This window comes from Porites lutea, chromosome 2 (assembly GCF_958299795.1).
Source record: "Porites lutea chromosome 2, jaPorLute2.1, whole genome shotgun sequence".
NCBI lineage: Eukaryota > Metazoa > Cnidaria > Anthozoa > Scleractinia > Poritidae > Porites > Porites lutea.
Genome location: NC_133202.1, coordinates 7,830,831 through 7,857,504, shown reverse-complemented (window position 1 = coordinate 7,857,504; position 26,674 = coordinate 7,830,831). Strand labels below are relative to the sequence as shown.

Sequence of the window (26,674 nt, the reverse complement as noted above, 5' to 3'; positions counted from 1 at the left end):
TTCATCCCATTTGCAAAATAGCAATTTTTCAATTTCCTCACTCTCTGATTGAAAAAGATATACAAGATAGTCTGGTTAGTAAAAGATGAAAATATAGGATCATAAAAAGCAAATTATTTATTAGGACTGCAATCAAAACTTGCTGAATTAGGCGGCCTCTCAGTTTTGGAAAATAATTAACTTTATCGTCGACGCGCAAATTGAACTCTACTCTGCAGTGCAGTAGACGCTTTATTAGAAAAACGTTTCTTTTATAATTGCATATCATGTTCACTGATGATTGAGACAGACTTATAAAAGTTCTAGAAAGGGAATTCTTGTTTGCTGACCACTAACAGCACCGTTATCCTCGTGATCTAGCTACCAGTGTCAGCCCTTAGTTCGCGCAAAATTTTAATGCCGGCCATCCGTATTACCTGAGAAAGCTTGCATCTGGAAGAGGACTGCACTCTTCTGTCAGGACAATTGCAACTGATGTCGCTTTTACTTCAAATCTTCGCTTGGAATAGTTTATAGCGGAGCTCTCGCGCGCGAAGCGCGCAGCGGAGCACCATGGGTAAGAAAATGTGGTAAACTACCCATCCGAGAAAATTTGGTAATCACGTGACCGTACACCGACCGCCCGCCCGACCGTCCGTCCGCACCACAGGCATACCAATGTAAAACAACTCAATCAACAGGTATGGCAACCCAAATGCAACTCAAGGTTATTTTGCAGGAAGTCGCATAGCTACTCGCGTCTTTTGAAGCAGAGACAACTAAGGCGTCAATGAATACGAAAACGGAAAGCGGAAATTGTTTCTGTATCCGTGTTTTCTAAAGTATTAAGCTTAGATTAATTGTCATGTCCACAAATTTGGGATATAGAGCAAGAGAAAGACCGAGAAAAAGAGAAAGCAAGCGGCAGGCCAGCGAAGCTCAACGAGAAAAAGGGCAGGAGAGATCTAGGGCGCAAGATAAAAAAAAAAAAAACAAAGGAGGTATTTTTTTGTTGAAAGAACAACATGAAAATTTTGTAGCAGCGGTAACAAAATGAGAAATGCTAGCGGCCACCAATGCAAAATGAGCGGCAGTGAAAAAAAGTGAACAAGAAAACGTGCGACATTTCCTCTATAAAACGTGTAGCTAAGAAGTTTCTGGAAGTTTCACGTTGTGGTCGTGCAAAACAAAGTCAAAGAAATGTACAAAAAAAGTGTGCTGCACGTGCAAAGTTGCTTTTTTGCTAATTAGACCTATTGTTGTTTTTAACCGTTCTCCGGCGTTGCCTTCACCGCTTAGCATTACACGATTTTATATTTTGTTCGAGCAAACTATAAATATTATCAAGAGCTTCGCTTTTAGCCCTGGCTAAATCTATATATTACGTTTTATTTGTAAGTGTAAGTCAGTAAGTGCCCCACTTGGAATTGCAATATTGGTTCTGAACAGAAAAAAAAATACACAAGAAAAAGACCCGTGAGTAGCTATCCAAACCTATAAAACATCCGAACAATAGTGGGCAAGCTTCGCACACCAGATATGTTTTTCACAGTCAAAGACAAGCGTACATCTTAAGGATATGGCATCGACCAGCTTATCGAATGTGGACTTAATTATCATACAATAACGAACAAAAATGGAGTAACTACGGCACACTTAGTGGAAAACTCGATAGGATTGCTTGCAGGCGACGAAGAATGCTATGATCTATTTAGTGACCTTATCGATCCTGTTATCTGTGAGAATATTGACCAGATAAATAGTTTAAGATCAGAAATGAACTTGAACTGGACGGAAATTCAAGGTGGAAAGTTTTACGGCGGGCGATTAGGAGCTCTCCTGTAGACTGACCAGTATTCGAAATATACAAGGATTCAATATGATTCCCGGATGTTCAACAGCAGACTCTTATTAGATACTAGTCACTTAATAGTGGCAAGTTTAACTTCTATTGAAGGGTAAGAATTTAGTGTTAAGATTGTTACATTCAGCCACAGAATAGCTCCATCACCCCATCCCCCACGACTGGGGCATTTGTCAGGCATTTCCCTGAGTACTCATTAAAGGTCTGGCCGAAGCTGAAATTTTAGTCATTAGAGAGGTTAAGCGTCACGTTTACGTCAAACGGCAAACGCGAATTTGTACCACGTGACCAAGTTTCCCCTTTTCTTGTCGCCTACTGTTCATTATTTCTACACATAAATTAGTAGTTTCACGCAATTTTTTGTCAATAAGAATTGGTTTGAACTGTTTTTATCTGCTCATTTTCTATTTTGAGAAATTCTCAACTTGAATATGACGTTTGCCGTAAACTCTCTAGTAACGAAAGAATTTCACATTTTCGTCTTCTTCCAGAAGAGCCACATGTACAGTAAAAACCTGCGTATAACGTGGCTTTGTATTCTGTATTTGGTAACGAAAATTATTTTGTCGCAAAAAAGAAGTCACTGCCCCGAGAATAGCAACGTGAGGAACGATCTACCATCATATAAGATAAATATAATGACGTACTATGATATTTCTTACTGTCGCGGAATGGTAGACCGTTGATTAATGGCAGACGGTCAGAAAATGTAGTAGATGAAAAAACTGAATGGTTGTACTTTTAGTTTTACAGCGGTTTTTAAAAATAAGTCATACGGTATACCGTTAACATAACACCACTGCGTATCAAATGTCATTGCGTTACAGATACAGAAGTGAAAAAGGTTTGCCAGCTTTATTCGCAACTATAATATCTCTAAATACCAAGAAAAGGAAAATAATGTTGAGATTATGCATTCACACTTCTCAGAGTTTAGTCACAACCCCTAAACTTTAAGCCATGTCACAGTACATAAGAGCACTGCGTTATAACAAAACTGAGGCAAAGTTTAAAAGTCACTACGTTCATAAGCGCTTTTTATGCAGTTTCCTATCAATGACAATGGTGTACCAGCCGCGAAAAACAACAGAAAGTGGCACTCTATTCATTTATTCAATTCGACCAGGAATCAGGTAGACGAAGAACCACTAGGTGGATGTGCTACCTGCAAATCCTTATTTATTTATGTCGCTATAGCCTTCGTTTTGGAACTAAGACTTCAATGAAACAACCAGTTGCCAAAGTACTTGAGACATTGTACCGTATTTTGGCTTAAATGGCCTATCGATGATCTTTTGCTTCTGATCCCCCCTCCACCGTTTATTAAAGTTTCTAGCATTACAAAATCATGCTCAGAACTTTGGGGAAAAAAAACTTTGAATGGACGGGAGGAGGGAGGTCAGTATTATATCTCACAGACCTGTGACTAGCAGCGATCTGAAGCAAGAAAGGTCGCGTTTTCGTCGGAGTGTCTTATCATTCAGTTTGCAACTGGTTGTAGCTCTAAAGCAAGAGCACCAGCGAAAGGAGACACTTGGATACAAACTTGTTCCCAGGGTTCTCTCCTACTCGTACGTAGAAAAATTCCTGGTAACGAGGCTCGCTTAGCTCGCGCGTCGAAATGGAGGGAAATCACCAAACGCTGTCATAATAGAGACCTTTAGATTCGAGGACGAGAACGACTACGAGTACTAGATTTGACTTGAATTTTTTTTGCCTGTTCTCAAAATATAGACTTCCCGGAAAAGCTATATTTTATCACATTTCACAAGAAAAGTTAGCACTGTTACCTTTAGTGAAGGAGGTTACGCGCTTTCCCCATCGCAAAATGATAAAACTTCTAACATTTGATAACTTGTTTTCAACAACACGACATTCGCGCTAAAACTCGTAGTAGAATGACGACGGCTACCATGTTTTTCCGCCAAAATGACGTTGGTTCGCGCGCGTGCACTACTTAGTATTGAGAAAAACTCGTACTCGTTGTCGTACTCGTCTTAGAATCTAAAGGTCTCTATGTCCAAGCGGTGGGAGAAATTAGCCACGAGATAGCTCGTGCCACGCTTCACTCGCCGCCCGCGCGCGCGTGACCCCTCCTGATTCTCAAATGGAGAGTAAGACTTGCCTACACGTTGCAGGCCCCACATCACGTTGCAAAATCCCAGTGAGAGGCGCAAAAACTGTAAGCGAGGCGGAAAAAACGAGAGGCACGCGCGAGGATAAAGCGCGAGGAAGAGGAGCGGGGGACTTTGCAAACGTCTGCAGTGGAGAGCTCGTTTATCGTTCCACTCTCCCAAAGTTGAAGGGATGGGGAGAGGGAGGAGATGCAATTAATTCTATTGTCGCTGAACTGATGCCCACGTGCCATCAGTGGTAAACTGAAACTCGTCGCTCTTATAATCCATAAGAAACTTTTTCCTCCTGTGCCAAACATGATTATACAGATCCTCATAAACTGGGCTTAATAATTCCGCTCCAGCAAGCTCTGCAATAGTGTTATCATAATCCCACTGTTTGTCTCCTAACACATGAGCGTGCTTCTCGAGAAGACCTCGTGAGAGTTTCTCCCGGTAGTCTTTTTCTTCATCGGCATTCATTTCTTCTTCAGCTGGCAACTTCTTGCGTTCGCTCAAAACTGCGGCAATACACTGTGCTTGTAGACTGAATTGTGGAAATGGACAGATTTTAAGTCCAAGTCCAATGAAAGACATCGTTGGAAATTTTGTATTGAAAAGGTGTTTATACAAATGAGTTACTCTATTGTTCCGAACTTGAATGCTACAATCATCATGCAGGAATGGAAAAGAAAAATTGTAACCAGTGCAAAGTAAGATGGCGTCAACTTTCCTCTCTTGCCCATCCTCAAACAGGACTGTTCCATCCCCCGATACAGACTTTATCGGCCTGTGTTGTTCCACGTTTTCTGGAAGTTTGCAGCAGAGAGTGTTTTTATGGCTGAGGTAAACTGTTTCAGCATGGTTAGCTGCTTGAAGACAAATGTCTTGGCCAGAAGAGGCAGCACCAAGGATAACCAGATGTTTTCCTTGAAAAACTTCAGGATGCCGATAATCATGACTGTGCATAACAAGCCCAGGGAAAGACTCCAGACCAGGAATGACTGGCATTTGAGGAACAAAATAATGTCTAAAGGAAAAAAAAGGGAATCGAAAATAAATAAACACCTCACTTATGTCCAGAAATGCATGCAATGGCGAAAATGGCGAAAAATCACCAGCCACTGGCGATTTGAATTGGATGCCAAAAGTGGCCCCTTGGAGGCTGGCGATTTTGGCGAAAATGGCGATTTTGGCGAGATTGGCGATTTTGGCAAAAATTGCCAGAGGGCTGGCGATATGTGGCAAAATATTCAAATTGGATGTCCAGAAATGGATGCAATGGCGAAAATGGCAAAAAATCGCCAGCCACTGGCGATTTGAATTGGATGCCAAAAGTGGCCCCTTGGAGGCTGGCGATTTTGGCGAAAATGGCGATTTTGGCGAAATTGGCAATTTTGGCAAAAATCGCCATGCATGCAGTGGCGAAACTGGCGAAAAATCACCAGCCTCTGGTGATTTGAATTGGATGCCAAAAGTGGCTCCTTGGAGGCTGGCGATTTTGGCGATTTTGGCAAAAATCGCCAGAGGGCTGGCGATATGTGGCAAAATATTCAAATTGGATGCCAAAAGTGGCCCCATCAAAGTAGATAACTAGAGAGGTCCTTATAACTGTGAGGCAACAGTACTAAAAAAAAGTTTAAATTACTTGCCTAATAAGAGGCCCCAATAACTGTGAGGCAACATTTATCAAATACAACTGAATCAAATATATGACAAAACAGCTTTACGTAATATATCAAACATGAGATGCAGTGTTTCATCACCAGATGAAACACCGAGAAGAGAGTTGAAAATACGACGCGCAGCGGAGTATTTTTGACGAACTTCGAGGTGTTTCATCTGGTGATGAAACACTGTGTCGAATGTTTGATATTTCTTCTCAAACAAAATCATTTTTGAAGGAGAAATTAAGGATGCAAATACTAAGCAGTGTTTCATCCGATTTCCAAACACTCATTAAACATTAATTTCCTTTGTATTTTCTTAATGAATTATTAATGAGTTTGAGAACTAACTGTCAAACAACATTATTTTATCAAATACAACTGAATCAAATATATCTGAAAACAACAAATGGAAGTCGTTTCAGTTAAGCTAATATGTATTTGTGCCATGTACTTCACAGGTTAAGTAAACATTTCCTTACTTTCGATGTCGCTTGACTTACCAAAAGTGATGTGATGATATCACACTAGCATCATTTGCTTTTGTATGGTTCATTCCTTTCAAAGACTTACAAGTCCACTAATTACTCGAGGAGAGAACTACCAAGTCCTTTAAATCTTAATAATTCCTTGCCATGGACACTCTAACTTTTGAGGTTCGATGTAGACCTTAACAATCCTCACTGGTTACAATTCTCTTCACATTGGTTCCATTAAATTGTGAGGCAGCCTTAAATGAAAAGCGATTGCGAAACGCATGGTTCCTGGCTAAAAGATGCTTTCACGATAACCATTGTGTGCCCTTCATTCTTTTTTGGTTCTCCACTATACACATTATCTTCTTCCGTCGTTTTAAACTCTTCACTTTCTTCTCGCACTTACTTGTTTTGCTCTTTAGAGAAACGGTCCCCTAAAAGTAACGAAAGCCGAAAAGTCCAGCAGCTTGTATGCGCCATTTTGAAATGTGTGAATTCGCTTATTTCCGCTTTATGTAAACCTGCACGAAATGTCACTTGTGCCCAATACTTCACCGCATTTATTGAATATAAACATTGGATCAAAATAATAACTTGTTTGTCTCTTTCATAAAACATATCCCATTCAAACTAATTCTGTATCTTTTCATCAACTAGATATATAAAAAGAGAGTGTACATGTTTGTCTCGTTCTTAAAAAATGTGTCCCATTATTGCTTTATGAGATGGGGCCAGAAATTTAGAAAATGTATTGTTTTTTTGCGCTGAGACCACCAAACCAATTCTCAGTACAATATGTGTTCCATTAAATTGCTAATGCTAATGCTCGTCGAAACAAGTCACCCGACCTTTTTACCTTCTATTTTAACAATTGCCTGAGAGTCCCTGTCAACGACATTAATCGTTTTGCTTACATAGAGTGACCACCAAAGTCGGCTGGGAATGACACTAATCGTTTCTACTTACATAAAGTAGTTATCCAAAATCGACTATTTCAACATGGCCGCCGCGTCTATATAACAAATACTAAACCTTACACGTTCATGTTCTGTGAAACTGCAATGAACCACCTCGTTTATATATACTTGTACGATTGAACGCCATTATAACAAACAGGATGGATATACAAGGCAATACGGACCATCTAATTATCTGAATGCGTAGCCAAGAACCCACCTGGATTCCTCATAATATATAATGTTGAACTGTCGCTATTCAAACAATGCCTACAAGCCTGGAAAATTAAGGATATCTATCTTGGATTTTTTGGTAAGAAAGTTGCCATGAACATTACGAAGATTACCATTTACTGATAATCGAATACAACTCGTTGGCTATTCGATTTGAATTGAGCAAGAAATTAGTTATAAGTGGTAATTCCCGACCAAACACTCTTGTCTGGGACGAATTTCAAATCACAAGAGGTTATCAATTAAAGGTAAAAGGATTAAAAACAGATTAATGACACTTAAGTTACAGTAGCGTTGTCATTATTAGTATACAATTATACTACTGGAAACATTTTTATATTAATATGTGGTACTATTTGGCAATTAATAGCCATTTCAAAAGGGACCCTTTGCTATGTCATTTCAATTTGTCTTGACAAATTAGGTATTTCATCGAGTAATTGCCATTTCTGCCAAAACACGTTTTAAGAACAAGGCCAACATGCACTCTCTATATATTTTTTTTTATTTGTGGTTGATGAAAAGATACAGAATTAGTGCGCGCCATTTTCGCCAAAATCGTCACTTTCCAAAGGGCCCCTTTGCCATCTCATTTGCATTTTTGTTTATAATTTGGCGATTTCGGCGATTCATCGCCATTTCCGCCATTTTCGCCAAATACGCCATTTTCGCCAATATCGCCATTTTCCGAAGGCCCCCTTTGCCATCTCATTTGAATTTTTGTTTACAGTTTGGCGATTTCGGAGATTAATCGCCATTTCCGCCAAATACGCCATTTTCGCCAATATCGCCATTTTCCAAAGGGCCCCTTTGCCATCTCATTTGAATTTTTGTTTACAGTTTGGCGTGTTTGGCGATTAATCGCCATTTCTGCCATTTTCGCCAAATATGCCATTTTCGCCGAAATCGCCACTTTCCAAAGGGCCCCTTTGTCATCTCATTTGAATTTTTGTTGACAGTTTGGCGATTTTGGCGATTAAGCGCCATTTCTGCCATTTTCGTCAAATACGCCATTTTCGCTAATATTGCCACTTTCCAAAGGGCCCCTTTGCCATCTCATGTGAATTTTTGTTTATAGTTTGGCGATTTTGGCGATTAATTGCCATTTCCGCCAAATACGCCATTTTCGCCGAAATCACCACTTTGCAAAGGGCCCCTTTGCCATCTCATTTAAATTTTTGTTTATATTTTGGCGATTTTGGCGATTTTGGCGATTAATTGCCATTTTTGCCATTTTCGCCAAATACGCCATTTTCGCCGAAATCGCCACTTTGCAAAGGGCCCCTTTGTCACCTTATTTGAATTTTTGTTTACAGTTTGGCGATTTTGGCGATTAACGCCATTTCTGCCATTTTCGCCAAATACGCCATTTTCGCCAAAATCGCCACTTTGCAAAGGGCCCCTTTGCCATCTCATTTGAATTTTTGTTTATAGTTTGGCGATTTTACCGATTAATTACCATTTCTGCCATTTTCGCCAAATACGCCATTTTCGCCAAAATCGCCACTTTGCAAAGGGCCTCTTTGCCATCTCATTTGAATTTTTGTTTATAGTTTGGCGATTTTGGCGATTAAGCGCCATTTCTGCCATTTTCACCAAATACGCCATTTTTGCCGAAATCGCCACTTTGCAAAGGGCCTCTTTGCCATCTCATTTGAATTTTTGTTTATAGTTTGGCGATTTTGGCGATTAAGCGCCGTTTCTGCCATTTTCGCCAAATACGCCATTTTCGCCAAGATCGCCACTTTGCAAAGGGCCCCTTTGCCATCTCTTTGAATTTTTGTTTATAGTTTGGCGATTTTGGCGATTAAGCGCCATTTCTGCCATTTTCGCCAAATACGCCATTTTCGCCAAGATCGCCACTTTGCAAAGGGCCCCTTTGCCATCTCTTTGAATTTTTGTTTATAGTTTGGCGAATTTGGCGATTAATTGCCATTTCTGCCATTTTCGCCAATGCGTGCATTTCTGGACATATCTCAAACACCTGAGAGATGGCCTCCTTCAAGTGCCCAGAATTTCCAAGTCAATTTATCACAATTCACCATTTTCACATGGTAACAATAGTGACAACAGTGACATCATTGACAACGGAGACAACGGTGTAAACGGTGACAACAGCGACAACGGCGACAACAGAGAAAATGGTGACAACGGTGACAAAGGTGAAAATGGTGACAACGATGACAACAGTGACAACATTCACAACAGCGACAACAGTGACAACGGTGACAACACTGACAACCGTGACAACGGTGACAATGGTGACAACGGTGACAACAGTAACAACGGTGACAACGTTGACAACGGTAACAACAGTGACAACGGTGACAACGGTGAACAATGGTGACAAAGGTGACAACGGTGACAACAGTGACAATGGTGACAACAGTGGCAATGACAACGGTGACAACAGTGGCAAAACTGACAACGGTGACAACGGTGAAAACCGTGACAACAGTGACAACGGTGACAACGGTGACAACAGTGACAATGGTGACAACACTGAAAACAGTGACAAAGATAACGGTCACAACAGTAAACAACACTGACAACGGTGACAACAGTGAAAACAGTAACAACTGTGACAACGATAAGAACAGTGAAAACGCTGTCAACGGTGACAATGGCAACAACAGTGAAAACAGTGAAAACATTGACCACGGTGACAACAGTGACAACGGTGACAACGGTGACAACAGTGACACCGGTGACAACACTGACAACGGCGAAAACTGTGACAACGGTGACAACGGTGACAACAGTAACAACGGTGACCACAGTGACAACAGAGACCACAGTGAAAACAGTGAAACCAGTGACAACGGTGACAACAGTGACAACGGTGACAACAGTGACAAAGACAACGGTGACAACAGTGACAAAACTGACAACGGTGACAACGGTGAAAATCGTGACAACGGTGACAACGGTGACAACAGTGACACCGGTGACAACAGCGACAACACTGACAACGGCGAAAACCGTGACAACCGTGAAAACAGTGACAAAGATGACAACAGTGACAACAGTGACAACGGTGACAACGGTGACAACAGTGACAACGGTTACAACGGTGACAATGGTGACAACACTGAAAACAGTGACAAAGATAACGGTCACAACAGTGACAACACTGACAACGGTGACAACAGTGAAAACAGTGACAACGGTGACAACGATAAGAACAGTGAAAACGCTGTCAACGGTGACAATGGCGACAACAGTGACAACAGTGAAAACATTGACCACGGTGACAACAGTGACAACGGTGACAACAGTGACACCGGTGACAACACTGACAACGGCGAAAACGGTGACAACGGTGACAACAGTAACAACGGTGACAACGGTGACAACAGTGACAACAGAGACCACAGTGAAAACAGTGAAAACAGTGAAACCAGTGACCACGGTGACAACAGTGACAATGGTGACAACAGTGACAAAGACAACGGTAACAACAGTGACAAAACTGACAACGGTGACAACAGTGACAAAACTGACAATGGTGACAACGGTGAAAACCGTGACAACGGTAACAACGGTGACAACAGTGACACCGGTGACAACAGCGACAACACTGACAACAGTGAAAACAGTGACAACGGTGACAACGATGAGAACAATAAAAACGCTGTCAACGGTGACAATGGCGACAACAGTGAAAACAGTGAGAACATTGAAAACGGTGACAACAGTGACAACAGTGACAGTGGTGACAACAGTGACAACACTGACAACGGCGAAAACCGTGACAACAGTGACAAAGATGACAACGGTGACAACAGTGACAACAGTGACAACGGTGACAAAAGTGACAACGATGACAACGGTGACAACAGTAACAACGGTGAAAACGGTGACAATAGTGACAACAGTGACAACGGTGACAAAAGTGAAAAAAGTGACAACAGTGACAACAGTGACGACGGTGACAACAGTGAACAACTGTGACAACGGTGACAACAGTGACAATGGTGACAACACTGACAAGAGTGACAACGGTGACAACATGTAACAACGGTGACAACGGTGACAACAGTGACAACGGTGACAAAAGTGAAAACAGTGACAACAGTGACAACAGTGACAACAGTGAACAACGGTGACAACGGTGACAACAGTGACAATGGTGACAACGGTGACAAGAGTGACAACGGTGACAACGTTGACAACGCTAACAACGGGTGACAACGGTAACAACGGTGAACAACGGTGACAACGGTGACAACAGTGACAACGATGAAAATGGTGAAAACAGTGAAAACAGTGAAAACAGTGACAAAGGCGAAAACGGTGGCAACAGTGACAACAGTGACAACGGTGACAACGGTGACAACAGTGACAACAGTGACAATGGTGACAACAGTGACAAAGACAACGGTGACAACAGTGACAAAACTGATAACGGTAACAATAGTGACAACCGTGACAATAGTGACAACGGTGACAACAGTGACAATGGTGACAACAGTGACAAAGACAACGGTGAAAACAGTGACAACACTGACAACGGTAACAACAGTGACAACGGTAACCACAGTGAAAACAGTGACAACGGTGACAACAGTGACAACGGTGTCAACGGTGACAGCAGTGACAACATTGACCGCGGTGACAACAGTGACAACGGTGACAACAGTGACAACAGTGACGACAGTGACAACGGTGATAACAGTGAGAATATTGACAACAGTGACAACGGCGACAACGGTGACAACAGTGCCAACAGTGACAACGGTGACAACAGTGACAACGGTAACAACAGTGACAACAGTGACAAGGGTGACAACAGTGAAAACGGTGACAACAATGAGAAAAGTGACAATGGTGACAACAGTGATAACGGTCACAACGGTCACAACGGTGACAACAGTGACGACAGTGACAACCGTGACATCGGTGACAACAGTGACGACAGTGACAACCGTGACATCGGTGACAACAGTGAAAACGGTGACAACGGTGACAACAGAGACAAAGGTGAAAAGGGTGACAACGGTGACAACAGTAACAATGGTGACAACAGTGACAACATTGACAACAGGGACAACAGAAAAAACGGTGACAACGGTGACAACGGTGACAACAGTGACAACACTGACAATGGTGAAAAAGGTGACAACAGTGACAACGGTGACAACGGTGACAACAGTGACAACAGTGACAATTATGGAGACAACGGTGACAACGGTGACGACATTGACAACGAAGACAACGGTGACAACGATGACAACAATGACAACAGTGACAACCGTGACAACGGTGACAACACTGACAACGGTCACAACGGTGACAAAAGTGACAACGGTGACAACGGTGACAACAGTGACAACAGTGACAAAGCTGACAATAGTGACAACTGTGAAAAAGCTGACAATAGTGACAACAATGACAACACTGACAACGGTGACAACAGTGACAACAGTGACAACGGTGACAACGGTGACAACAGTGACAACACTGACAACGGTGACAACAATGACAACAATGACAAAAGTGACAACAGTGACAACGCTGACAACAGTGACAACAGCGACAACAGTGACAACAGTGACAGCTGTGATAATGGCGAAAACGGTGACAACGGTCACGACAGTGACAACGGTGACAATGGTGACAATGGTGAAAACAGTAACAACAGTGACAACGGTGACAACGGTGACAACAGTGACAACACTGACAACGGTGACAACGGTGACAACAGTGAAAAAAGGGACAATGGTGACAACGGTGAAAACACTGACAATGGTGAAAACAGTGACAACAGTGACAATGGTGAAAACAGTGACAAAGACAACGGTGACAAAAGTAACAAAACTGATAACGGTAACAATAGTGACAACCGTGACAACGGTGACAACGGTGACAATGGTGACAACAGTGACAAAGACAAGGGTGAAAAAAGTGACAACACTGACAACAGTGACAACAGAGACAACGGTAACCACAGTGAAAACAGTGACAACGGTGACAACAGTGACAACGGTGTCAACGGTGACAACAGTGACAACATTGACAACGGTGAAAACAGTGACAACAGTGACGACAGTGACAACGGTGATAACAGTGACAATATTGACAACAGTGACAACAGTGACAACGGCGACAACGGTGACAACAGTGACAACGGTGACAACAGTGACAACGGTAACAACAGTGACAACAGTGACAAGGGTGACAACAGTGAAAACGGTGACAACAATGACAAAAGTGACAATGGTGAAAAAGGTGACAACGGTGACAACGGTGACAACAGTGACAACAGTGAGAACCGTGACATCGATGACAACAGTGACAACGGTGACAACAGAGACAAGGGTGACAAGGGCGACAACGGTGACAACAGTGACAATGGTGACAACAGTGACAACATTGACAACAGGGTCAACAGTAACAACGGTGACAACGGTGACAAGGGTGACAAAAGTGACAACACTGACAATGGTGAAAAAGGTGACAGCAGTGACAACGGTGACAACGGTGACAAAAGTGACAACAGTGACAATTATGGAGACAACGGTGACAACGGTGTCGAGATTGACAACGGAGACAACAGCGACAATGGTGACAACGGTGACAAGAGTGACAACGGTGACAACGTTGACAACGGTAACAACGGGTGAGAACGGTAACAACGGTGAACAACGGTGACAACGGTGACAACAGTGACAACGGTGAAAATGGTGAAAACAGTGAAAACAGTGACAAAGGCGAAAACGGTGACAACAGTGACAACACTGACAACGGTGACAACGGTGACAACAGTGACAAATGGGACAATGGTGACAACGGTGACAACACTGACAATGGTGAAAACAGTGACAACAGTGACAATGGTGACAACAGTGAGAAAGACAACGGTGACAACAGTGACAAAACTGATAACGGTAACAATAGTGACAACGGTGACAACAGTGACAACGGTGACAACAGTGACAATGGTGACAACAGTGACAAAGAAAACGGTGAAAACAGTGACAACAGTGACAACGGTAACAATAGTGACAACAGTAACCACAGTGAAAACAGTGAGAACCGTGACAACAGTGACAACGGTGACAACAGTGACAACATTGACAGCGGTGACAACAGTGACAACGGTGACAACAGTGACAACAGTGACAACAGTGACGACAGTGACAAAGGTGACAACGGTGATTACAGTGACAATATTGACAACAGTGAGAACAGTGACAACGGCGACAACGGTGCCAACAGTGCCAACAGTGACAACGGTGACAACAGTGACAACGGTAACGGCAGTGACAACAGTGACAACAGTGACAAGGGTGACAACAGTGAAAACGGTGACAACAATGACAACAGTGACAATGCTGACAACAGTGACAACGGTGACAACGGTGACAACAGTGACGACAGTGACAACCGTGACATCGGTGACAACAGTGACAACAGTGATAACGGTGACAACAGAGACAAGGGTGACAACGGTGACAACAGTAACAATGGTGACAACAGTGACAACATTGACAACAGGGACAACAGAAAAAACGGTGACAACAGTGACAAGGGTGACAACAGTGATAACACTGACAATGGTGAAAAAGGTGACAACAGTGACAAAGGTGACCATGGTGACAATAGTGACAACAGTGACAACGGTGACAACGGTGACAACAGTGACAACAGTGAAAATAGTGACAACAGTGACAATGGAGACAACGGAGAGAACGGTGACAACGGTGACAACAATGACAACGGTGACAATGGTGACAACAGGGACAACGGTGACAACAGTGACAACCATGACAACAGTGACAACCGTGACAAGAGTGACAAAAGTGACAACGGTGTCAACAGTGACAACGGTGACAACAGTGACAACAGTGACAATTATGGTGACAATAGTGAAACAGTGACAACATTGACATCGGTGACAACGGTGAAAACGGTGACAACAGTGACAACGGTGACAACAGTGACAACGGTGACAACGGTGACAACAGTGACAAAGGTGACCATGGTGACAATAGTGACAACAGTGACAACATTAACAACGGTGACAACATTGACAACGGAGACAACGGAGACAACGGTGACAACGGTGACAACGGTCACAACAGTGACAACGGTCACAACAGTAACAACAATGACAATGGTGACAACAGTGAGAACACTGACAACGGTGACAACAGTAACAAGAATGACAATGGTGACAACAGTTAAAACACTGACAACGGTGACAACGGTGACAACAGTGACAACGGTGACAACAGTGACAGCGGAGACAACAGTCACAACGGTGACAATAGTGACAACAGTGACAACGGTGACAACGGTGACAACAGTGACAACACTAACAACGGTGACAACAGTGACAAGAGTGACAACGGTGACAACGGTGAGAATAGTGACAGCGCTGATAACGGCGACAACGGTGACAATGGTGACAACACTGACAACACTGACAACGGCGACACTAGTGACAACGGTGAAAATAGTAACAACAGTGACAATTATGGTGACAAAAGTGACAACAGTGACAACAGTGACAACGGTGACAACAGTGAAAACAGTGACAATGGTGATAATAGTGACAACAGTGACAACATTGACTACGGAGACAACGGTGAGAATAGTGACAATGGTGACAACAGTGACAACGGTGACAGCAGTGACAGCAGTGATAACAGTGACAACAGTGACAACCGTGACATCGGTGACAACAGTGACAACAGTGACAACGGTGACAACGGTGACAACAGTGACAACAGTGACAACGGTGACAATGGTGACAACAGTGACAACACTGACAACGGTGTCAAGAGTGACAACAGTGACAAGAGTGACAACAGTGACAACAGTGACAACGGTGACAACGGTGAGAATAGTGACAGCGCTGATAACGGCGACAACGGTGACAATGGTGACAACAGTGACAACACTGACAACAGCGACAGTAGTGACAACGGTGAAAATAGTAACAACAGTGACAATTATGGTGACAATAGTGACAACAGTGACAACATTGACAACGGAGACAACGGTGACAATGGTGACAAAAGTGACAACAGTGACAACAGTGACAACGGTGACAACAGTGACAACAGTGAAAACAGTGACAATGGTGATAATAGTGACAACAGTGACAACATTGACTACGGAGACAACGGTGACAATAGTGACAATGGTGACAACAGTGACAACGGTGACAGCAGTGACAGCAGTGATAACAGTGACAACAGTGACAACCGTGACATCGGTGACAACAGTGACAACAGTGACAACAGTGACAACGGTGACAATGGTGACAACACAGACAACACTGACAACGGTGACAACAGTGACACCAGTGACAACGGTGACAACAGTGACAACACTGACAACGGTGACAAGAGTGACAACAGTGACAAGAGTGACAAGAGTGACAAGAGTGACAACGGTGACAATGGTGACAACAGTGACAACAGTGACAACGGAGACAACAGTGAGAACAGTGACAACAGTGACAACGGTGACAATAGTGACAACAGTGACAACACTGACAATGGTGACAACAGTGACAACAGTGACAACGGTGACAACAGTGACAACACTGGCAACGGTGACAAGAGTGACAAGAGTGACAAGAGTGACAAGGGTGACAATGGTACAACAGTGACAATAGTGACAATGGTGACAACGGTGACAACAGTGAGAGCTGTGACAATGTTGATAATAGTGACAACAGTGACAACATTGACAACGGAGACAACGGTGAGAATAGTGACAATGGTGACAACAGTGACAACGGTGACAGCAGTGACAGCAGTGATCATAGTGACAACAGTGACAACCATGACATCGGTGACAACAGTGACAATGGTGACAACAGTGACAACGGTGACAATGGTGACAACAGTGACAACACTGACAACGGTGACAACAGTGACAACAGTGACAACGGTGACAACGGTGACAATAGTGACAACACTGACAACGGTGACAAGAGTGACAACAGTGACAAGAGTGACAACAGTGACAACAGTGACAAGAGTGACAAGGGTGACAACAGTGACAACAGTGACAAAAGTGACAATGGTGACCACGGTGACAACAGTGAGAGTTGTGACAATGGTGATAATAGTGACAACAGTGACAACATTGACAACGGAGACAACGGTGAGAATAGTGACAATGGTGACAACAGTGACAACGGTGACAGCAGTGATAACAGTGACAACAGTGACAACCGTGACATCGGTGACAACAGTGACAACAGTGACAACCGTGACAATGGTGACAACAGTGAGAACAGTGAGAACAGTGACAACGGTGATAACGGTGACAACAGTGAGAACAGTGACAACGGAGACAACGGTGAGAACAGTGACAACAGTGACAACACTGACAACGGTGACAACAGTGACAACAGTGACAACGGTGAAAACAGTGACAACACTGGCAATGGTGACAACAGTGACAAGAGTGACAAGAGTGACAAGAGTGACATGAGTGACAAGGGTGACAACGGTGACAACAGTGACAACAGTGACAATAGTGACAATGGTGACAACGGTGACAACAGTGAGAGCTGTGACAATGTTGATAATAGTGACAACAGTGACAACATTGACAACGGAGACAACGGTGAGAATAGTGACAATGGTGACAACAGTGACAACGGTGACAGCAGTGACAGCAGTGATAACAGTGACAACCATGACATCGGTGACAACAGTGACAACGGTGACAACAGTGACAACGGTGACAATGGTGACAACAGTGACAACACTGACAACGGTGACAACAGTGACAATAGTGACAACAGTGACAACGGTGACAATAGTGACAACACTGACAACGGTGACAAGAGTGACAACAGTGACAACAGTGACAACAGTGACAAGAGTGACAAGAGTGACAACGGTGACAACAGTGACAACAGTGACAAAAGTGACAATGGTGACAACGGTGACAACAGTGAGAGCTGTGACAATGGTGATAATAGTGACAACAGTGACAACGTTGACAACGGAGGTGAGAATAGTGACAATGGTGACAACAGTGACAACGGTGACAGCAGTGATAACAGTGACAACAGTGACAACCGTGACATCGGTGACAACAGTGACAACCGTGACAACGGTGACAACGGTGACAACAGTGACAACAGTGACAACAGTGACAACAGTGAGAACAGTGACAACGGTGATAACGGTGACAACAGTGACAACAGTGACAACAGTGACAGCGGTGACAAGAGTGACAATAGTGACAAGAGTGACAACGGTGACAACGGTGACAACAGTGACAACAGTGACAATGGTGACAATAGTGACAACAGTGACAACATTGACAACGGAGACAACGGTGAGAACAGTGACAACAGTGACAACAGTGACAACAGTGAAAACAGTGACAATGGTGATAATAGTGACAACAGTGACAACAGTGACAACGGTGACAACAGTGACAACAGTGAAAACAGTGACAATGGTGATAATAGTGACAACAGTGACAACATTGACTACGGAGACAACGGTGAGAATAGTGACAATGGTGACAACAGTGACAACGGTGACAGCAGTGACAGCAGTAATAACAGTGACAACAGTGACAACCGTGACATCGGTGACAACAGTGACAACAGTGACAACGGTGACAACGGTGACAACACAGACAACACTGACAACGGTGACAACAGTGACAACAGTGACAACGGTGACAACGGTGACAACAGTGACAACACTGACAACGGTGACAAGAGTGACAAGAGTGACAAGAGTGACAAGAGTGACAACGGTGACAACGGTGAGAATAGTGACAGCGCTGATAACGGCGACAACGGTGACAATGGTGACAACAGTGACAACACTGACAACGGCGACAGTAGTGACAATGGTGAAAATAGTAACAACAGTGACAATTATGGTGACAATAGTGACAACAGTGACAACATTGACAACGGAGACAACGGTGACAATGGTGACAAAAGTGACAACAGTGACAACAGTGACAACGGTGACAACAGTGACAACAGTGAAAACAGTGACAATGGTGATAATAGTGACAACAGTGACAACATTGACTACGGAGACAACGGTGACAATAGTGACAATGGTGACAACAGTGACAACGGTGACAGCAGTGACAGCAGTGATAACAGTGACAACAGTGACAACCGTGACATCGGTGACAACAGTGACAACGGTGACAATGGTGACAACACAGACAACACTGACAACGGTGACAACAGTGACAACAGTGACAACGGTGACAACAGTGACAACACTGACAACGGTGACAAGAGTGACAACAGTGACAAGAGTGACAACAGTGACAACGGTGACGATGGTGACAACAGTGACAACAGTGACAATGGTGACAATAGTGACAACAGTGACAACATTGACAACGGAGACAACGGTGAGAACAGTGACAACAGTGACAACGGTGACAATAGTGACAACAGTGACAACACTGACAATGGTGACAACAGTGACAACAGTGACAACGGTGACAACAGTGACAACACTGGCAACGGTGACAAGAGTGACAAGAGTGACAAGAGTGACAGGAGTGACAAGGGTGACAATGGTGACAACAGTGACAACAGTGACAATAGTGACAATGGTGACAACGGTGACAACAGTGAGAGCTGTGACAATGTTGATAATAGTGACAACAGTGACAACATTGACAACGGAGACAACGGTGAGAATAGTGACAATGGTGACAACAGTGACAACGGTGACAGCAGTGATAACAGTGACAACAGTAACAACCGTGACATCGGTGACAACAGTGACAACGGTGACAACCGTGACAATGGTGACAACAGTGAGAACAGTGACAACAGTGACAACAGTGACAACGGTGATAACGGCGACAACAGTGACAACGGTGACATCGGTGACAGGAGTGACAATAGTGACAAGAGTGACAAGAGTGACAAGGGTGACAACGGTGACAACAGTGACAACAGTGACAATAGTGACAATGGTGACAACGGTGACAACAGTGAGAGCTGTGACAATGTTGATAATAGTGACAACAGTGACAACATTGACAACGGAGACAACGGTGACAATAGTGACAATGGTGACAACAGTGACAACGGTGACAGCAGTGACAGCAGTGATAACAGTGACAACAGTGACAACCATGACATCGGTGACAACAGTGACAACGGTGACAACAGTGACAACGGTGACAATGGTGACAACAGTGACAACACTGACAACGGTGACAACAGTGACAATAGTGACAACAGTGACAACGGTGACAACGGTGACAATAGTGACAACACTGACAACGGTGACAAGAGTGACAAGAGTGACAACAGTGACAACAGTGACAACAGTGACAAGAGTGACAAGGGTGACAACGGTGACAACAGTGACAAAAGTGACAATGGTGACCACGGTGACAACAGTGAGAGCTGTGACAATGGTGATAATAGTGACAACAGTGACAACATTGACAACGGAGACAACGGTGAGAATAGTGACAATGGTGACAACAGTGACAACGGTGACAGCAGTGATAACAGTGACAACAGTGACAACCGTGACATCGGTGACAACAGTGACAACAGTGACAACGGTGACAACGGTGACAACAGTGAGAACAGTGAGAACAGTGACAACGGTGATAACGGTGACAACAGTGACAACAGTGACAACAGTGAGAACGGTGACAAGAGTGACAATAGTGACAAGAGTGACAAGGGTGACAACGGTGACAACAGTGACAACAGTGACAACAGTGACAATGGTGACAATAGTGACAACAGTGACAACATTGACAACGGAGACAACGGTGAGAACAGTGACAACAGTGACAACAGTGACAACGGTGACAATGGTGACAACAGTGACAACATTGACAACGGTGACAACAGTGACAACAGTGACAACGGTGACAACGGTGACAACGGTGACAACACTGACAACACTGACAACGGTGACAAGAGTTACAAGAGTGACAAGAGTGACAAGAGTGACAAGACTGACAAGAGTGACAACAGTGACAAGGGTGACAACGGTGACAACAGTGACAACAGTGACAATGGTGACAACATTGACAACGGAGACAACGGTGAGAACAGTGACAATGGTGACAACAGTGACAACGGTGACAACAGTGATAACAGTGACAACGGGGCGGATCCAGGATTTCTTTTAGGAGGGGGTTCACTCGTCCCTTGCTCTACTTCAACACCAATAAACCACATAGCTTTTTTTTGCAGAATACCAGTTGTATTAGAAACCTGCAGGTCATCTCGGGGAGGGGGTGTGCGCACCCCCTGCACCCTCCCCCTAGATCCGCTCCTGCAAAATCTAGCATGGCCATTGTCTTCAATTTGTCTTTGGATGAGATGACTGCAATACCCAGGAAAAATTGGAAGCAATGGTTATGCAAAATTTTCAGGGGGTAAAGAAGGTGCATTATAGTCTATGTGAAAATGGTAAAAGTCATATATTATTAGTTAAAACAATCTTCAGTCAGCCTGTGTTGCAGCTGGCCCGCTAAACCATTGGTATAGCTCCATACAGGCTGTTTAGATTGTCTGCCACACAGGCTAATCTTCAGTATGACTGGTTTGTTTGTAAAAAAAATACAGACCTGGGCAGACAAATGAATAGAGACGAGAAGTGATGATGTCATGGATACTAAATTTGTGAAATTATGGGATTGGTTGGCACATTCAGAAAGAGATGAAAATACCCCCTTTGCCAAAAGTTGGCCTTTTAGTGCAAATTGGTGGGTATATTAATAAAGCACTGTTATTATTGTTCAGATAACCCCATTTAAATTTCTCTGAAATAGGCCTGGGACACTAGCATAAACCAGTTCCAGATCTAGTAAGGGAAAATTAATTATTGTTAAATAACTCAGAAAATATCCAAAAGTAAGCTCACCCATTACAAACAATTACGGCATCAAAGAGTAGAATTTGAGACTCCTTAGTATCAGCATCTCTGACAACAACTTCCCACAGTAGCTTCTGATTGTCTTTTCCTTCCAGTGGACGAACACTGTTGATACTGGAGTTGAACTGAATATATTTGTACAAGTCAAAATGACTGGCATAATCTTGTAAGTATTTGAGAACTTGTTGATGACTTAAAAATGAGTTCCACTCTGAAGGAAATGGAAAATCAGGAAAAGCCATCACCTCTTTGGGCAGATTGGTTCTAAAAATTAAAGCAAAAACAATGAAAAAAATTTAGCTTCTATTTTTTTAAGCTGTACTTTTACTTTTCGTATAATATACAAGGCTTTGCAATGCAACAACAATAATTTTATTCTTGCATTGTACGGTGATAAATTATCAGGATTTAGTCAGTTGGCCAGAGTCTGTGTCCCTACACTCTAGATTTTGTAGCTCCAGAGTGTGTAGTAGATGGTATTTTAATTTTCTTTATTGTCAGGTGGGAGACTGGAACCAAGAAATAAGAGAATTGGCACTGCACTGGTTATAAATGGATGAGTTTCTATGACAACAATTAGCAGGGATGTCATTATCTTTCAAAGCAGGCATTTGCATCAAAATGTTCAACCCTTACATTTATATGCCTGAGTGCTATCTCTTCCTCAGCTGATGGTTGTCACCTGTAAAATCTGGAGACTGTTTCTTGCAGAAACACAACCCAGCCCCCCACCCCCCCCCCCCCCACCCCCACTCCAAACACACACACAAAGAAAACCCTTCCCTCAATAAACAGTCAAATCTATCTTTTCTCCAAATTATGTGGGAAGGGGTCAGGATATAATACAAAGTCTTACATGGCATAGTCAATGATGAAACAAAAAATATTAATGCTGCAGAAATCATGCTATGATTTTCTTAATTTGGGGGTAAAATAGGCTAAATGCATCCCGGAGACTCCTGTGAGCATTGGCATATATGGGTTACAAGTTAGCTAGGGCCCCTAATGACACCCATTGCAAAAAATTTAGGCATTATCAGATCAGAAAAAAGCTTACAATAATATTCTTCCTCAACCATATACAGTCAACTCTCTTTTAGACAGACACCTTTGGGACTGGCACAAAGTGTTTGTCTTAAGAGTTGAATTTCCTTGTTATAGAGAGTCAAATAAAGGGAGTTAATTAATGGCAGGGATCAACTCTTGGTGTCTGTTTTACCACACAAGGTGTTCTTCTTATAGAGGTTTCTGTTAGTGAGGGCTAAGCTATATTATTTTTGTGCTTTCTTGCATCAATCTACAAAACTTATCAGGGGATGGTCTAGCCTCCCCGCAGACGTCCGTTGGGGTTCGTTTGTCACGCATTCATTTCTCCCCCACGGACGGCTAGGGATGGTCATGTGAAGGAGGACTGTTTCACAAACACATTATAAAGAACTTTGTCATGGGAGGCTAGAAAATACTGTCTTGCTTCATTTCATCTGGGATTTTGTGATTTTAGATATTCATGTGATAACCAGCTTTACAAAAAATTATGGGATGGCTGTTGCACTTTTCAACATTACATTGATGATCTTGATGGGCTTCCTGACCTCCGATTTTTCAAGTTTTATAACAAGTACATCCCACACTCCCTTTGTGAGTATCTAGCAGGGTATAGTGGTACCCCACTGCCACCCCGGGGACTACCATTCCCCCCCCCCCCCCCCCACCAACCCGGCTGGGTATTGCGTAACCCGGCGTGACGTAGTGTTTTTATAAGATTCAAATGCTTGGGGAAACGCAAAAACAATCTCGAAAAAAATAGCCTCGTTTTACATTGTTAACTTACATCTGTTTTATACAAACGCTACATTACGCAATATATCCTCAGTTTTTTTTATTGTCATCCGATGAATTTCTTTTTGAACGAGCGCTCACTGAGCGAGTTTCGGATGCCTGCAATTATGTAATATATCAAACCCAAAGAAAGCCCGACGATTACAGTAGAGTAATTTACTTACCTCAAGTTCCAGTAAATGCTGGAGTGAATAGGAAACCCACGCTCGTCGATCCCTGTATTTTCGCTGTACACCCATGTTCCACCGACACGAGAAGACTGTTCAAACACATGCACGTCAAACACATCCAGTTCACTTGAGAGATGTCTAGCAGCCGAGAGTCCTGCAGCTCCGGCTCCGATCACACACACTCGCAGGAGCTTCCGCATTCTTTTATTAGAGGAAAGTTTTCTTCTTAAAAGTAGAGCCAAGAAGCGAGAAATCTCCTAACCTCAATGATCTCATTCCTTTCAAGAGCAGGCAAGATAAAGCGAATCCTTTGTTCTGATTGGCTAACCGAGCGGGCAAGTACCCGCTCGGGACTTCCCACGTTGGCTCCCACTTTGGTCCCGCGTCCCGCAAGAAAAAGTCCTCTTTGTGGCTCTACGCTTTTTCAATATTTATTATTAATAATAATTAAATTTTTCTGTTTCATAGAATTATGCCCAGCCTCTGAGCTGGAGAGAGCTACAGGAGCCCCACCCCCGATTTAGCCACCCTTCGTCAGGTCAGAAAAATATCAACTGTCAAGATAGACCTTTTCACTGTTTTTTTCAATTTTTGACATGGACAAGTTAAGGAAAATCCGCCAACATCACTGGAAAGAGCGCCTTAATATTGGTAAACCTGCCGAATTTGAAAATGATACGTGTTAAGCAAGCGAAGATATCGCTCCGCAAAGTTGTGAAACTTTACAGATGTTTGTATGATAGGGGGAAGGTAGGGAGGGAGCAAAGTTTGAGCCCCCCCCCCCCCCCCACCATACAAACGTCTGTAAAATTTCGCGACCTTGAGAAGCTGTTTCTTCGTTAGTTTTCAACAAATCACTTTCAAACTTGGCGATTTTACTAATCGTAAGGCGCTCTTTTCAGTGGTGTTAACGGATATATCCCACACTCGTCGTCCATGTCAAAAGTTGAAAAAAACAGTGGAAAGGTCTATAATTTGAAAGAGCATAGAAAAGTTACTGTCAAGAAAAAACTTGAGCCTAATTTACCAAATTCCAAAAAAATATTTTTTAAAACTAACCACATTCTTTCAAATTTTTTAACCTAATAAGAAGCAATTTTACTGTCACGCCAGTAAAATGTAGTTAATGGAACGTGACGCTAGTTGAGTAACCCATTCATGGCGGCTCTTTTTCAACAAAGCAATTGTGTAGTCAAGCTGCCAAGGTCAGCGAACTCTAAGATGCATTGTATTCTAGCGTAGAACTTTATGGCCTTGTTGTCTTAAGCAGGCTAGTACGAGCCACAGCATTGGCCATTATTTTCAAAGCACTATTCATGACTAAGAGTTTGCACATGCAACGCTGAGCTGTCTTGTAGTACAGCCTTTGCTGCTGGCTATGCCAGCAGACATGCGTCTAGCTATAAAAGCCTAGAACAACTGTTCAGAGTTCACTTGGGTTCCAGTGTTCAGCAAGGTTTAAGCGCTCAGTATAGTACTATTCTTGTAAAATTTTTCCCTCCCTCCCTCCCTTTGGAGACGAGGTTTGGGCTTTGTTTTGTGCTATGCCTTCAAATAAACTAGGGACACTCCTCGCAGTGCGGTTAAGTCTGCGCAGCGACTTCCCCCAAGCTTGTTGGGCCGCATTGCCGTTTAATATCGCCTGCAAACCGATACTCTTGTCCGATCCAGCACGTGCTGTATTGCATTCAGCTCGTAGTGCTGGGGAGATAAGTGAGGTTCTTTGCCCATGCCATCGCCGGAAGTCGCATAGGCTAACCTAGCGCAAGGCAGTGCTCCCCCATTATCGCCAACTTGTCATTATTTGTTTTATAATTCAGTCACTTCGCGTTCAGCATGCATCATAAAGGAGCAGAGACATTAATGGAAAATAAGATGATGGCTTCTATGGGATATATATACAGCCTGAGAAAACAGCCCACATTTTGTGACGTCACTGGTCGGGTTTCCCCACGAAATAACATCTGAAGGCACTTTCCATTTGTCAGAACTGGCCAGCCGGACCAGTCAGTTAGCAAATAAAATCCGTATTTTTAAAGGAATTTTTGCTAAAAAACCATCTCATTCACGTATACCAGCTATCATTGACTGATCTGGCTGGATAGTGTTGATACCAAATTCTCATTATGACGGGAATGTCGTCTGGCCGGTCAGTTCTGACAAATGCAAAGCAACCACAGCATAGCGTCCATATACGCACATACGCTCATGTGTACAAGTAAAACTAAAGTACAAAATAAAATATATTTTAATTTCTTGAAAGAGCATTTTCTATCATTAAATCAGAATGACTGATACATTTTTGCACTATTTTAGTGTCATTGTGTTATTTCCTTTACCCTTTTATTATTCTATAATTCTCATGGAGTCGCTCCCCTTTTTTTCCTGTGAACACTGTTACCTTACATACACACATAAATACATTTATTTCATGTACCCACGGGGCTTTTCAGTGAAATATTAAACAAATTGAAAATAGAATGATGTGAAATA

At 43.0% G+C, this 26,674-nt stretch overlaps 1 protein-coding gene across 1 annotated transcript; it reads right to left on the bottom strand.

The window, feature by feature from the left end:
- Positions 1-2,656: 2,656 nt before the first annotated feature.
- On the bottom strand, positions 2,657-24,461 carry LOC140927605 (uncharacterized). Its single transcript, XM_073377282.1, has 3 exons — positions 24,176-24,461; positions 22,161-22,436; positions 2,657-4,987 (listed from the first exon to the last, which is right to left on the bottom strand). Exons 1-3 carry the CDS (start codon positions 24,379-24,381, stop codon positions 4,180-4,182), a joined length of 1,290 nt encoding a protein of 429 aa, XP_073233383.1. The 5' UTR covers positions 24,382-24,461; the 3' UTR covers positions 2,657-4,179.
- Positions 24,462-26,674: the final 2,213 nt, after the last annotated feature.